The sequence below is a fragment of the Chiloscyllium plagiosum genome, unplaced genomic scaffold (assembly GCF_037043375.1).
Source record: "Chiloscyllium plagiosum isolate Xiang-an unplaced genomic scaffold, Cpla_swu_hap1 HiC_scaffold_17, whole genome shotgun sequence".
NCBI classification, from domain to species: domain Eukaryota; kingdom Metazoa; phylum Chordata; class Chondrichthyes; order Orectolobiformes; family Hemiscylliidae; genus Chiloscyllium; species Chiloscyllium plagiosum.
The window spans coordinates 6177468-6193903 of NW_028270155.1; the positions used below are offsets into that span (position 1 = coordinate 6177468).

The 16436-nt window shown below is 45.0% G+C and overlaps 1 protein-coding gene across 2 annotated transcripts in view; it reads right to left on the bottom strand.

The window, feature by feature from the left end:
• The window catches only part of LOC122558215 (uncharacterized), a 28249-nt gene continuing 11813 nt past the window's right edge, over positions 1 to 16436 (bottom strand). The window contains exons 2-3 of one of the 2 annotated variants that reach the window (XM_087995702.1): positions 9465 to 9587; positions 1 to 9317 (exon numbers count right to left, since the gene is read on the bottom strand). In XM_087995702.1, the coding sequence (XP_087851828.1) occupies positions 7995 to 9317; positions 9465 to 9587 (1446 nt within the window). In that variant the 3' untranslated portion in view covers positions 1 to 7994. Of the gene's footprint in view, positions 9588 to 16436 lie in introns of both variants that reach the window. The other variant, XM_043706542.2, reaches the window with a different exon arrangement.

Here is a 16436-nt window from a genome sequence, read left to right on the forward strand (position 1 = left end):
TCACATTCTAATATTTATTAAGCTTCACTGACAAGAAAAATTGAAATAAAAGAGCATTTTAGCAGCATTAAAATCCTTTGGAGTGGCTCGCGCGCACACACGCATTTCCATCACCAAGAAAAATATCTATGTGACCAGCAAACCATTCACAAGTAAATCCCGGTGAGGGTAATGTGTACGTAAGAAAAAAGGTGAAGGGAAAGGGTAAGGACTAAATCAAAGTGGACAGGCTCATTGTTCAGAGTGTGTAGATCTGTCCCAATCTCCTCCCCCCTCACCCCAGACTACCTCAAATGGGCTCCTGGACACTCATAACTGGGCAGCAAATTTACAAAAATCTTATAAGTTGAGACAAATGGTGAAGCTATGTGCACAGAAATTAGATACACAAATAGAATGCCAGGCCTTTTTAGAATGTGTTGGTGAACCTGCTGCAGATTGCATCCTTTAGTGCCTTATTGAACCTGTTTAAAAGCTGGGGATTGTCTGAGCGTATTCTCCTGGAATTATCTACTGTTTACACATAGCCCTGTTTAAATGAATGGCCTCCAGAGTTCGACAGGTTCCTATGTGAAGTTGCAAGTTGTTAAGTTTGTACAGAAGTAGCATGGATGGCTGGGAGTGGGGGTTGGAAATTAGGAGAGGATCAGGTTATAACTCCTGTCCGTTGTTCACACAGTCAGGCACAGGTATTGAGCTGTGGGAACTGGGAGGAGGATTGCATGGTGACACCTCTCCACCCTGCGACTGGAGACAGCAGCTTGGCAAAGAAAACCAAGGGCTTGCATTTAGACAGCGCTTGTTACAATGTCAGCACATCCCAGAATGCTTCATAGCTGATGAAACACTTTAGGAGATGTAATCACTGTCGTATTGCAGGAAACAGTCAATATTTGTGCTCAGAAAGAATCCAATGTCATAATGACCAGGTCACCTGATCCCTTCTGATGTCAGTGAAGGGTTAGGGATCAGGATGCTGGTGAGGGGAGGCCTGATTGTCTGTACTATATTCCCCTCACCCCACCCAGACAGGTACAGATGGAGCCTCACTTGAACCATCAGGACAGGAATTACAGATTGAGGGGCAACAGGATGGGTCTGGACACCATTGTCAGAACGGGGGGAGGGAGCTAAAGAAATGTACAAAACCCCACCAATCTCAAAGGGAGGCACAAAGTCATGTAGTACAATCCCAGTGTTGTAGTCCCAGTATGGCACTCATTTGACCAGCTCTCAACTTATCTGCATATCACATCGCAGAACGACTGATACTATTGATGGAGTGCAGATGATGGGTCATCAGACAAATCCCAACAGCGATAGATTTCAACTGCACCAACACTCAGCGATCTGGGTTCATTCTCTTGGGAGCAGAGACGGTTCAGAGGAGATTTACTCCAATTGTAGATTGTTCTGATACAGGGGAAACAATTTCTGTTAGCAGAGGACAGAGATTTAAGGCGATTAGTCACTACATGAAGATATTATCTCGTTTGGAGTGAATTGTAATGATCTCGAATGCTCTGCTTGGAAAGGGAGGCAGAGGTAGATTCCACAGGAACTTTCCAAAGGGAGTTAGATAAATTAATTGAAGAGTAAAAAGAGCTGTTAGAAAACAGCAGGGCAGTGGAACTCACTAATTAGCTCATGCCAAAGATCTGCTACAAATAAACAGAATGGATCCATCTCCTGCTGCAAGATTCAGCATCCCTTTCTGATTGTCTGCAGCAGAATCAAATAGGAAACCGTTTCAGTAAAACGGCAGAGATCTTCAACTGGACCTTGCAACAAGTGGTTAAGGCAGAGCCCAGAGCAAACCTATCATTACAAAATTTAATTCAATAAAACAGCAAAAAGTATAGAACAAATAAATATCAAGAACAAATATTGCACTCTGCCCAATGGGGGAATGGGGCTGGGGAGAGTTGTGGGTGCACAGTTTGTACATGGCAGTGATGTTTGGAAGAATTGGGAGTATGAACATTATTTGGAGCACAGGAAACCAACATGGTTCTCTTTGGTAAAGATTTTACGTAAAGATTTTAAGCTGCAGTGGGGTTTGAAGCAGGGAAAAAGTGGTCATTGCTGACTCATAGGACATGGCTTAGTAATGAAGATCATTGATATCATTCCAATAGTGAAGAGGTTGGGGGAAGAGAGCTTGTGAGGCTCTGCCACCAGCAGATAATCTCATCAAGTGCCCATTTTATAGGCTCCTAACAGTATACACACAAGAAAATGGGGTATAAAGGAAGATGTATGAGCAGAAGGCAGGAGAATGGGGTTGAAAAACATGTCAGGCATGATCAAATAGTGCAGCAGACTTGATGGGCTGAATGGCCTAATTCTGCTCCTATACCTTTCAGCTAAAGTAACAAGAGCTCATCAGAAAGGCACGGTGATAATCCGGGGATATTTTCATCTTAGCAAGTTTTGAGAAGATTTGTAGCTCAAGTTGAGGTTCTGGATGTGGGTTTGCTCGCTGAGCTGGAAGGCTCATTTTCAGATGTTTCATCACCATACTGGGTAACATCATTCAGATGAAGCTTCATCCGGAGGCTCACCTGAAGATGTTACCTAGTATGGTGACGAAACATCTGAAAGTGAGCCTTCCAGTTCAGCGAGCAAACCTACATCCATATTTTCATCTAAATATCAGAAAAGTCAGATGGGTGAATACAGCCTAGATAGGAAGGCCATGGCATGTTTTTAGATACTTTATGACATTGGTGAGGCTTCTTCTAGAGTACTGTGTGCAGTTCTGGTCACCCAGTTATAGAAGGGATATTATTTAGCTGGAGAGGGTTCAGAAGAGATTAACCAGAATGTTACCAGGCATGGAAGGTTTGAATTATAAAGAAAGGCTGGATAGGCTGGGACTTTTTCACTGGAGCATTGAAGGTTCAGAAGTGACCTGGTAGAAGTTAGTAAAATTATGAGGGGTATAGATAATGGTACGTGTCTTTTCCCTAGGATGTGGGATTTCAAGACTAAAGGGCACAATTTTAAGATGAGAGGAGAGTCACAGAGATGTACAACACACAAACAGACGCTTCGGTCCGATTCTCCATACCGACCAGATATCCCAACCTAATCTAGTCCCATATCCCTCTAAACCCCTCCTATTCATATACCCATCCAGATGCCTTTTAAATGCTGTAATTATACCAGCCTCAGGGTCAGAAAAGATTTACAAGGGTATTGCCAGCATTGGAGGGTTTGAGCTACAGGGAGAATAGGCTGAGAATGTTTTCCCTGGAGCGTCGGAGGCTGAGGGGTGATCTTTTAGAGGTTTACAAAATCATGAGGGACATGGATAGGGCAAATAAACAAGGTCTTTTCCCTGAGAAGAGAAATTTAAATAAAGACATGAGAGGCAAGCTCTTTACACAAGGGTGGTTCATGTGTAGAATGAGCTTCCTGAGGAACTGGTGGATGTGGGTACAATTACAATGTTTAAAAGACACTTGGATAAGTACATGATTAGGGAAGGATCTGGAGGGATATGGACTAGGAGCAGGCAGGTGGGATTAGTTTAGTTTGGGATTAGCTTCAGCACGGACTGGTTGGACCGAAGGGTTTGTGCTGTATGACTCTATGACAACATGCTCTGCAGTGGACTAAGGAGCAGGTTATACTAGATTGTGCAATGAGATAGGATCTCATAGTGAAGACACCCCAACATAATATATTTGTTTTTTGAATTCATTTTAAGGGATAGAAGTGTGGGTCTGAGACTACTTTTAACATTTAAATAAGGGCAATTATGAAGGGATGAAAGCAGAGCTGGAAAAAGTCAATTGGCAAGTTAGGTTAAAGGATCAGTCAATAGAGATACAGTGACTGATATTTCATGGATATTTCAGATATACTCAGAAAACTGAATAGATACATTTGAAAGAATAAGAGAACTTCCGAGAGATGAACCCATCATTCATGGTTAATGGGAAACGTTAAAGATAATACCATACTTAAAGCTAGAGTATATAATTGTATAATCTTTGTGAAGATGGATGGCAGGTTAGAAGATTGGACAGAATATTAATGAAAAACAGCAAAGAATAAGTAAAAGGTTAATAAAGAGGGAACAATTAGTGTGTGAAGGAAAATTAGTCATCAATATAAAAACAAATGGTAAGAGTTATATTTAAAAAGTAAAGAATTAACCAAATAATTGCTGTCCCTATAGAAAATCAGACTGGAGAACAAATAATTGAAAATAAGGAAATGGCAGGTTAACTGAACAGACATTTTGTATGAGTCTTCACAACAAGGGATACATGTAACATCCCAGAAGCAGTGATAAATCAGGATCTGAAAGGGAGGGAAGAATGCAGGAACATTACAATCACCAGAGAAATTGGGCTGAGTAAATTTCTGGAGCCGGAGTTTGACAAGTCCCTGGATCCTGATGGATTATATCCTTGGCTATTAGAAAGAGTGGCTGGTGAGATAGAGGATGCATTGGTATTAATTTTCTAAATATTTCTTGATTCAGGTATGTTTCCATTGAGTTGAAAAATAGTGAATATAATTTGTTTCTTTAAAAACAGTCATGGAAAGCAGGAAGCAACAGGTTAGATAGCTTAACATCAGTCATTGGGAAAATGTTAGAAGCTATTATTAAAGAAGTTACAGCCAGGCACTTATATAATTTTAAGTTGATCAGGCAGAGTCAACATGATTTTGTGAAATGGAAATCATGTTTATTGATATATTGGAATTATCTGAGGGGTAACATGTGATGTTGATAAAGTGGATCCAGCAGATGTACTTTACTTAGATTTCCAGAAGGTGTTTGATACGTTGCCAGGTTATTGTGAAAAGTAAAAGCTCATGGTATGGGCATAACAAATTGCTATGGACTGAAGATTGCCTGGCTAAAAGAGAATGGAGAATAGGAATAAATGGATCTTTTTCAGGATGGCAAAATTTGATGAGTCGTGTGCCATAGGGAACCTCAACAGGTTACAATTGATAAAAATTGGCTTAGATGAAGGGATACAAAGGTATGGTTAGCAAATTTGACAATGACAAAAGACTGGAATGAAAGTAAGTTGTGGATAGGAGACAAAGGTCCAAAAAAGATGTAAACAAGTAAATGGGTAAAGATGTACCAAAGTGAGTCTAATGAGTGAGGATGTGAAATTGTTCACTTTGACAAGAAGTAAACAACAACATTATTTAAATGGCGAGAGATTGCAGAGCTCTGAGATGCAGAGATTTGGGGGTCTCCATGTATGAATTGCAAAGGTTGAGCACGCAAGTATGGCACTAATGAGGAAAGATAATAGAATGTGATCATTTATTGCTAGAGGAATTCAATACAAACATATGGAGGCTATACTTCAATTATAGACAGCACTATGAGACCAGACCAGGAGTATTGTGTACAATATTGGTCTCCTTAATTAAGAAAGATCGTAAATGCAGAGAAGGGTAACCAGGCTGATACCTGGAATGGGTGGGTTGTCTTATGAAGAAAGATTGGACAGATAGGTTTATATCCACTGGAGCTTGGAACAGTAAGAGGCGACTTGATTGAAACCTCCAAAATTCTGAGGGGTCTTAGACAGTGAGAGGATGGATTGGTTAAAAATCAGGGACAGTAAGCAACTCTTTCTTTCTCTCAGAGAGATGTAGGAGGTTTTGGAGTACTCTTCCTGAACAGGCAGTGGAAGCAGAGTCCTTTAATATTTTAAGGCTGAGGTGGGCAGAATCTTGATAAGGAAGAAGTTAAAAGGTCATCGGGGCGGGGGGGGGGGATCGCGGACTTGAGGTTACAAGCAGATCAGCCACAAGATTACCAAATGGTGAAGCAGGCTTGACGGGCTGAATGGTCTACTCCTGCTCCTGATTCATACGCTTGTGTATTGGACATGTGGGTCATGGATATAGCCCTGCAGGATTATGGTCAACTCTGACCCACACTATAGTCTATTGAGGGAACATGGCAGGAGCTCAATGGTAGTAACCCTCCTGTTAGTTCTTGTCCATTCCACCCTCAAACCCCTCGCAACTCTTGGGCCAGAAAAAAAAGGCTATTTTTTAAATTCATTACAGAATATAGGCACCACTGGCTAGGCCAGCATTTATTGCCAGTCCCTAGTTGCCCCCTTGAGAAGGTGGGGGTGAGCTGCCTTCTTGAACAGCTGCAGTCTATGTGCTGTAGGTCGACCCACAATGCCTTGAGGGAGGGAATTCCAGGATTGTGACCCAGCGACAGTGAAGGAACAGCGATATATTTCCAAGTCTGGATGCATCTAGCTTCAATGGGAGCTTTTAATGGTGATGTTCCTATGGATTTGCATCTAGTTTGCAGAGGTGGCGGATTCTGAGGGTGCTGTCAAGGGAGCCTTGGTGAGCGGTGCATATTACAGATGATCCACAGTGTTGCCACAGTGGTGAAGGCAATGAATGGTGAAGGTGGTGGATGTGGTGCCAATCAAGTGGGTGCTTTGTCCTGGGTGCTGTTGAGATTCTTGAATGTAGTTGGACCCATCACATCTAGACAAGTGGGCAGTATTGCATCCCACTCCTGACTTGTGCCTCAGATGGCAGCAGGCTTTTGGAAGTCAGGAGGTGAGTTACTCGCTGTAAGATTCCTAGTCTTTGGCCTGCTCTTGTAGCCAGTGCGTTTGAATGGCTGGTCCAGTTCAGTTTCTGATCAATGTAAACCAATGAAAGAAAGGTCATTGATGAAGAAGCAGAAGATGGTTGGGCCTAGGACACTGCACTGAGAAACTCCTGCAGAGTTGTCCTGGAGGTGAGATGACTGACCTCCAACAACCAACAAACATCTTCCTATGTGTCAGGTACGACACTAGCCTTTCAGTTCTGAAGGACGATTACTGGACCTGAATCATTAACACTGCCATCTCTCCACTGATTCTGCCAGACCTGCTGAGTTTCTCCAACAATTTCTGTTTTAGTTTCAGATCTCAGCTTTTTGTTTTACTACAGGACTCTAATCTTTTTTCCATCAGTGGCCCATTACCCATTTCCAGGTGCCCTAGTGGTCTAGTTTGTGGACTAGTAACCCACAGAGTGAGAGATGGAATATCCTCTGCTAAGTTGAGAATTCAGCTTTTCAATAAAAGTCCAGAAATAAAGAGCTGGTTTCAGTTAAAGCAACTGTAAAGCTATTGTTTTGTTGTAAAAACCCAACAGGTCCATTCATGATGTTTAAAAGGATGAAGCTTTCTGTGTTTACCCAGTCCGTACCTATACGTGACTCCAGTCTCATATCAATATGACGGAGGCCTAACTGCTGTCTGAAACTGCTGAGACAGGACTCTCAACACTTGGAGAACAGAGGGTATCTTACTATTACCCCTGCTCAGGGGTATCCAGGGATGGGGGAGGTTGGTATAAAGTTAGACTTCTCAGAGACACCCACACTTCCGGAACCAATTCAAAACAAAAAGGTTTAGGCTCATCATTGATTGGTTTGCCCTTTGTGCTCTCTCCGAGGTGGATACAGCCTTTGCTCTGGGTTTCTGGGTGAAAATGAAGGTGGCCTTGCTAGTACAAACTGAACAGAGGGAGGGATGACTGGGGCAAAGTGCTTCTTGGACGAAATGGACCAAACGGCGGGGTATCCTCGCTGCAGTAGACTTTCACATCTGGATCAGCTTGTTGTCACTGTGTACTCCCCATCGCTTCTGATGGGGCTGACACATGCACACACTCCTCAGGCTTCACTTAAGTGGGTCACTTCTCTCGGAAAAGACCAGTCAGAAGGCAACTTGTCTATTGGCAACTCTGTTGAACAATCACGTCCAGGCACTCAGCCACTTTGTTGGGTAGTAAGAGCCCCCGGCTGATTTCCCCTCCCTGCCCCAGGCATTGAGGGGGTGGGGCAATTCCAGCACCTTGGTGATCAAGCGGACGGACTATGACGAGATGGTTCAGTTTGCTCGGAGACCTGGCCAGTCAGTTTGGCTCAGTTGTCAGCTCAAGCACCAAGGATGGCTCTCACCAAAAGCCAGCGTTTAAAGGTCCTCATCTTGCCTGCAGTGACTGCACCTCACTGACTTACCATCGATAAGGGTGACACTCCCCTCTGGCAACTTGCTCACGCAGACGTAAGGGTCAGGGCTTTCTCCAATCAACAGCTCCTGGATTTCTAGGCAATCCTTGGACATGATATGGCGCTGACTCGCAGATGGCCCCAAGCTGCAGTGAGGACAGATCTGAGACCCGGAGATATCGCAGGACACGGCTGAGGGTGGTCCAGCCTCCAGGCTGCCAGGCGGGATATAGAAAGACTGGGGGGGCTCTCGGACAATCTGGCCCCCTCCATCCTGCAGCATGTTGCTCATGAGCTCGGAGTGTTCCAGCAGCGTAGGGGCCCTGAGAATCTCCACCGGAGAGCACACGCAGCACTTGGGAAGGCTGGGAGGCCGACAGGCTGCGAGCTGGTCAACTGTGTGGGTCTGTCGAAGACGTTTCCCTCCTGTTGGATCAGCCTGGCTCAGACCCACACACTGAACCTCCGAGGATCGGAGCTGTTTCAAGGGGTGGAACTGGGCAGTCTCTGTTGTTGGATAGGGCAGTTTCTCCTTATCCATATGCTTCAGCTCAATCTCCACTGGGGGGTCACTCTCCTTTTTCCGACTGGTAGAATTCCCATTCAGGAACTTGCCATATTTCACGGATGAGGTGCTGTCTGATGCCTGATAGTTTTTCTCGGACGGTCTGTCCTCTGGATAGAGCTGGCTGGTGGCATCCAGTGCACCATGTTTCAAGGAGGCGTTTGGATCTCCTGTATTGAAATCTGCCCTGTCTCTAATCTTTAGGTTCTTACTGTCCGATGGAGTCGCAATTGGAGTTGAATTGGGGAAGAAGCTCAAGGACTGGGGTTGATCTGGAGACAGTTTGATGTGAGGTTCTGATCGATGCTTTTGCACCATGGACTGTTTCAGGAGCAGCAGAGAGTCACACTGCCCCCCTTCCCCATTGGGATTGACAACTTCAAGCAGCTTTGGAGGGCCTGAGTAGCCCAAGTTGCCAGCGATGGCAATGTCGGAGTAGTCACGGTACAGGTCAATGCTGTCTGGTGGAAACATCATGGAGGTGGACAATGGATCATTGGCAGTGTCTGACTCTCTATCCTCGAGTGCTCCTACCCGCAGCCCGAGGGTTCCCTGGTGGTTGGCAGAGAGTGGCAAGGGTGAGTTGGGCAGCCCAGACTCGTCGAGGCTTTCCTCACAGCTCAAGCCTGACTTTGTGGACCCCTCATTTGCTGGAGCAGACCATTCACTGAGTTTTCTGGGTCCGGCTTTCATGGCGATCAAGTGTTTGATGCAGTCGGCCTGATTGAGAGACAAGCAAGATCTCAACTGCACAATGTCTTGACAATTACTGTACACGGCTTGCTCCAAAATCTCCTGCATCAGCACACACTCAGCCCTGGCTAAGAAACATTCAAACCCAAGCTGGCCAATGTCCTCTTTGCTGACCTGTTTGGAGATCACATATTCACTGATTCCTTTCTGTGTGTATCCCATCTTCACCAAGATCCCTTGAAGGACATCTGGAGGAAAAACTGGTTCAATGAAGTAGACAAAGGCTCCTGTGAAAGTCTGAAATAAATAGGATGTGGTTAGCTTTTTAAGGAAAAATAATCAAAGGTTTTTTCTCCAATAACTTCCCTTCCACTACCAAAGGACCCCTGCTGTCTCTCCCAATTCCAATCGAAGGACATTATTATAAACAAACCACCCTCTTAAATCAGCTTGAGAATTTAATAAGGTCAGCTTTGATCATAAACTCCACTTTAATTCCCAATCTCAGGAAATTACAGTCCAAAACTGGTCAGATCCTTGATGGTGGGAGGCAATGGCCTAGTGGTATTATCGTTAGACTATTAACCCCGAGATCCAGGCCAAGTTTTGGGTGATCTGGAATCAAATTCTACCATGGCAGATGATGGAATGTGAATTAAAAGAGAAGTCGAGAATGAAGAGTCTGGCTCACTAAGTCTTTCAGCAAGGAAACTGCCTTCTTTACCCAGTTTGGCCTGTGAGACTCCGACCCACAGCAATATGGCTGACTCTTAACTGGCCTCTGGAGGGATGGACTATAAATACTGGCTACATCTTATAAATGAACTTAAAAAAAGAAAAAGGGTCTCCACAGGTAAAGCTTTCCAAGAATCAGAACCCACACAGTGAAGAAATCGTTCCTCATCTCTATCCAAAATGGTTGACTCCTCAACCTTAGAATTTACAGCAAAGGTAAAAACTTTCTTTCAGCATCAGCCCTGGAACTTCAAGCTATGAATACTAATAAAAGAAAAATTGATGGAGAAATTAATGGGATTTCCTGGATCTCATGGTCTATGGTTTAGAGTTCTAAAAGGGTTGGCTGCAGAGATGGTGCATGGGTGGCTTATGATCATCCAAAATTCTCTAAGTTCCAAAACTTAAAAATTTCAATGAGACCCAAACTTGAGACTAAAGGTCTATTCCATCTAGCTGTTTCTTATAGGAAAACCATTTATCCCAGGAATAAGTTCAGTGAACCTCCACTGAAGCCTCCCTGCAGCAAATAAAACCAGACTAAAAGACTTTGTATGCTAGCTTTTTGCAACTTATACACAACTCCCTCTATGCTGCAGTTTTCTGCAACCTTTTCCCATTTAAATAACATTCAGCTTTTCCATTGTTCCTGCCAAAGTTCATAATGTCACAACTTCCCATATTGCATTCCATCTGCTAAGTTTTTTGCCCACTTGGTTAATCTGTCCATATCTTAAAAATGTGTTGCTGGAAAAGCGCAGCAGGTCAGGCAGCATCAAAGGAGCAGGAGAATCGACATTTCGGGCATAAGCCCTTCTTCAGGAATGAGGAAGGTGTGCCCAGCAGGCTAAGATAAAAGGTAGGGAGGAGGGACTTGGGGGAGGGGCGTTGGGAATGCGATAGGTGGAAGGAGGTTAAGGTGAGGGTGATAGGCCGGAGAGAGGGTGGGGGCGGAGAGGTCGGGAAGAAGATTGCAGGTCAAGAAGGCGGTGCTGAGTCCGAGGGTTGGGACTGAGATAAGGTGGGGGGAGGGGAAATGAGGAAGCTGGAGAAATCTGCATTCATCCCCTGTGGCTGGGGGGTTCCTAGGCGGAAGATGAGTCGCTCTTCCTCCAGGCGTCGTGTTGCCATGGTCTGGCGATGGAGGAGGCCAAGGACCTGCATGTCCTTGGCGGAGTGGGATGGGGAGTTAAAGTGTTCAGCCACGGGGTGGTTGGGTTGGTTGGTGCAGGTGTCCCAGAGGTGTTCTCTGAAACGTTCCGCAAGTAGGTGGCCTGTCTCCCCAATGTAGAGGAGGCCACATCGGGTGCATTGGATGCAGTCAATGATGTGTGTGGAGGTGCAGGTGAATTTGCAACGGATATAGAAGGATCTACTGGGGCCTTGGAGGGAGGTGAGGGGGGAGGTGTGGGCGCAAGTTTTGCATTTCTCGCGATTGCAGGGGAAGGGAGTGGAAGTTGGGTTGGTGGGGGGTGTGGACCTGACAAGGGAGTCGCGGAGGGAGTGGTCTTTCTGGAACGCTGATAGAGGAGGGGAGGGAAATATATCCTTGGTGGTGGGGTCCGTTTGGAGGTGGCGGAAATGACGAAGGATGATCCGATGTATCTGGAGGTTGGTGGAGTGGTAGGTGAGGACTAGTGGGGTTCAGTCCTGGTGGCGATTGGAGGGGCGGGGTTCAAGGGCGGAGGAGCGGGAAGTGGAGGAGATGACATGGTTGACGATGCTCTCCACCGCATCTCCTCCACTTCCCGCACCTCCGCCCTTGAACCCCGCCCCTCCAATCGCCACCAGGACAGAACCCCACTGGTCCTCACCTACCACCCCACCAACATCCAGATACACCTTCCGCCACCTCTAAACAGACCCCACCACCAGGTATGTATTTCCCTCCCCTTCCCTATCAGCGTTCCGGAAAGACCACTCCCTCCATCAACCCAACCTCCACTCGCGGCACCTTCCCCTGCAACCGCAAAAAATGCAAAACTTGCGCCAACACCTCCCCCCTCACATCCCTCTAAGGCCCCAAGGGATCTTTCAATATCCATCAGAAATTCACCTGCACCTCCACACACATCATTTACTGCATCTGCTGCACCCGATTTGGCCTCCTCTACATTGGGGAGACAGGCCGCCTACTTGTGGAACGTTTCAGTGAACACCTCTGGGACACCTGCACCAACCAACCCAACCGCCCTGTGGCTGAACACTTTAACTCCCCCTCCCACTCCGCCAAGGACATGCAGGTCCTTGGCCTCCTCCATCGCCAGACCATGGCAACACGCGCCTGGAGAAAGAGCGACTCATCTTCCGCCTAGGAACCCCCCAGCCACAGGGGATGAATGCGGATTTCTCCAGCTTCCTCATTTCCCCTCACCCCGCCTTATCTCAGTCCCAACCCTTGGACTCAGCACCGCCTTCTTGACCTGCAATCTTCTTCCCGACCTCTCCGCCCCCACCCCCTCTCTGGCCTATCACCCTCACCTTAACCTCCTTCCACCTATCGCATTCCCAACGCCCCTCCCCCAAGTCCCTCCTCCCTACCTTTAATTTACCCTGCTTGGCACACCCTCCTCATTCCTGAAGAAGGGCTTATGCCCGAAATGTCGATTCTCCTTCTCCTTTGATGCTGCCTGACCTGCTGCGCTTTTTCAGCAACACATTTTTAAGCTCTGATCTCCAGCATCTGCAGTCCTCACTTTCTCCTAATCTGTCCATATCCCTCTGCAGACTCTGTGTCACCCTCACTACTCATCTCCCCAGCTGTTTTTGTATCACCTACAAACCTGGCTCTGGTACATTCACTTTCCTCACCTCAATCATTAATATTCATGTATTGTAAATAATTGTGATCCCAGCACCGATCCCTGTGGCATTCTCATAGTTACATTACACATCCTTCTTAGGTACAGAGACCAAATCTGTACACCAGGCTCCCAATATGGTTTCACTAAAGGTCTGCAAATTGAAGACTTCCAGATTCCCTTCAATCCACTTACAATAAAGGCCAACATCTAATTTACTTCCCTAATTGATTGCTGGACTTGGAAATTAATTTTAGGCTGTTTGTACAAGGACTCCCCGATCCTTCTGAATAACAACTGTTTATAGCCTCTGCCGGTCTGAAAAAAATACAGACTTTGTACTTTCCTGACCTAAGTGAATAAGGTTATATTTGCACACATGATGCTCCAATTACCATCATCTTATCCACTCAATGAGCTAACCTATAACTCATTACAACTCATTGTAACCTCCTCACAACATACATTCTCACAGCTTCGCATTATTAGCAAAGTTGGGATATAATACACTAGTTCCCTTTATCTAAGTCATATATATAGATTGTAATTAGCTAAGGGCACAGCAAGCTTTCTTGCTACACTCCAGTATTCACACTGTGCCATTCCTGAAGAAGGGCCTGTGCCCGAAACGTCGAATCTCCTGTTCCCTGGATGCTGCCTGACCTGCTGTGCTGTTCCAGCAATAAAGTTTCAACTTTGATCTCCAGCATCTGCAGACCTCACTTTCTCCACACTGTGCCAACTCTAGAATGACTTGTTTAATTATATTCTCTGTCTGTTTACCAATTCACTTTCTATGCACCTATATTATTCCCAAATCCATGAATTCTTAGCCTTATCCAACAATCTTCCACGTGGCACCTGATCAGATATCAAATCGAAATGTACTACAGCCTCTGGTTTCCCCTACGTACCCTGCTAGCTATTCCCTTAAAAACTCAAATGGTTTCAAATCATTTCCCTTTCAGAAAATCTCACTGACTCTGCTTAATCCTACAACCTTTTCCAAGTGTCTTCTTAATAACATGGTCCCATTTATTTCAATGATCGATGTCAGGCTTTATGGCCAGTAGTTCAATATGTTTTAGACTGCAAGACCATAAGACATAGGAGCAAGTGTAGGCCATTCAGCCCATCAAGTTTGCTCTACCACCAGCATGGCTGATACGATAATCCTCAACTCCACTTTCCCGCTTTATCCTTGATGCCCTTCCTGATTAAAATCTAGCCGTCTCAGCCTTGAATGACCCAACCTTTTCAGCCGTCTGTGGTTAATAGCTCCATCTCAGAAGAAATTCCTCCTCATCTCTGTGTTAAGTATGCGACCTTTGTTCGGAGATTATTTCCTGTGGTCCTAGTCTGTCCCAGAAGCAGAAACAACTTCTCTGTGTCAAATCCCTAAGGACTTTGTTTGTTTCAAGAAGCTCGTCTCTCAATTCTCTAAGCTCTGATGAGAGTAGCGGTCTGACCAACTCAACCTCTCCTCATAAGGCAGCCTGGCCATAACTGGAATCAACCTTTTTTCCTTTACTAATAGTAATTGTTTTAATTTCCTCATTTCCAATGGACTTTTGTTTAGCTGCTATATTGGATTTGTCGTTTGTGTCTTCTAGATCATGACTAGATTAGATTCCCTACAGTGTGGAAACAGGCCCTTTGGCCCAATAAGTCCACACCCACCCTCCGAAGAGTAACCCACCCAGACCCATTCCCCTACATTTACCCCTTCACCTAACACTATGGGCACTTTAGCACGGCCAATTCACCTAATCTGTACATCTTTGGAGTGTGGGAGAAACTCACGCAGACGCGGGGAGAATGTGCAAACTCCACACAGACAGTTGCCTGAGGCAGGAATTGAACCCGGGTCTCTGGCGCTATGAGGCACCAGTGCTAACCACTGTGCCACCATGCCATCTTCTACTGCGAAGGCAGATATAAAAGTTGTTTAGTGTCTCTGCCATTTCCCTATTCCCCAATATAATTTCTCCTGTCTCTAAGGGGCTTACAATGAGTTTTGCTACTCTCTTCCTTGTTTACATATTTGTAGAAGCAAAACGTTCACTAATCTATGCTGGGGTCCCCCTCCAGGAATGCATTGACCTTGATATTCCTTTTCTTGTTTTCAAACCTCTTCAAAGTTTGATGCCCTTCCTATCTCTGTAAACCTCCTCCAGTCCAACAATCCATGTGATCTCTGTATTTTTCCCCTTCAGGCCTCATGTACTATATTAACTGCTCCACCAGTGAGATGCCTGTTCCTTTTCCTACTGAGCTGTCAATAAAGTAAGTGTAAATCAGGATGTGTCAATTATAATAACTGATTAATGCACAGAGAGCAAAACAAAGAGACAGATAGAAAAATGGGATTAAAAGAAAGCAATAACAAACAGAATAAAATTCTGGACTCCCTTCTATAGGAAAAATGTCATTAAACTTGAAAGGGTTCAGAAAAGATTTACAAGGATGATGCCAGGTTTGGAGGATTTGAGCTATAGGGAGAGGCTGAACAGGCTGGGGCTATTTTCCCTGGAGCATTGTAGGCTGAGAGGTGACCTTTTTGAGGTTTATAAAATCACGAGGGGCATGGATAAATTGAATAGCCAAAGTCTTTTTCTTTTCCCAGGGTAGGGGAGTCCAAAACTAAAGGGCATAGGTTTAAGGTGAGAGAGAAAAGATATAAAAAGGCCCTGAGGGGCAACTTTTTCATGCAGAGGGTGGTTGTGTATGGAATGAGCTGCCAGAGGAAGTGGTGGAGGCTGGTACAATTACATTTAAAAGGCATGCGGATGGGTATGTGAACCAGGAGATTTAGAGGGATATGGGCCAAATGCTGAGGAAAATGGGACTAGATTAATTTAGGAGGTCTGGTTGGCATGGAAGAGTTGGAGCTGAAAAATGTGTTGCTGGAAAAGCGCAGCAGGTCAGGCAGCATTCAAGGAGCAGGAGAATCGACGTTTTGGGCATAAGCCCTTCTTCAGGAATGAGGACGGGTTTATGCCCGAAACGTCGATTCTCCAGCTCCTTGGGTGCTGCCTGACCTACTGCACTTTTCCAGCAACACATTTTTCAGCTCTGATCTCCAGCATCTGCAGTCCTCACTTTCTCCATGGAAGAGTTGGACCAAAGGGTATATTTCTATGCTGCCAAATTCTATGACTCTTTTATTTTTCAATATTACAGGAGTAATTAATATATGGAGTTACAAGATATCAAACAATTCAGAAGTGGGCAGTAATTGACCAGGCCATTAAAACTCTATGATTTGGAGATGCCGGTGTTGGACTGGGGTGTACAAAGTTAAAAATCACACAACACCAGGTTATAGTCCAACAGGTTTAATTGGAAGCACACTAGCTTTCGGAGCGACGCTCCTTCATCAGGTGATTGTGGAGGGCTCGATCGTAACACAGAATTTATAGCAAAAATTTGCAGTGTGATGTAACTGAAATTATACATTGAAGAATTGATTGTCTGTTAAGCCTTTCATCTGTTGAGAATACAGTGATAGTTTCACTTCTTTCATGTGTAAATCACAAAACCCTTTTTTTTAAAGTTGCATTCTCGGGTTAGCTGTTAACAATGGTGATAGCTAGACAATATGTTGAAG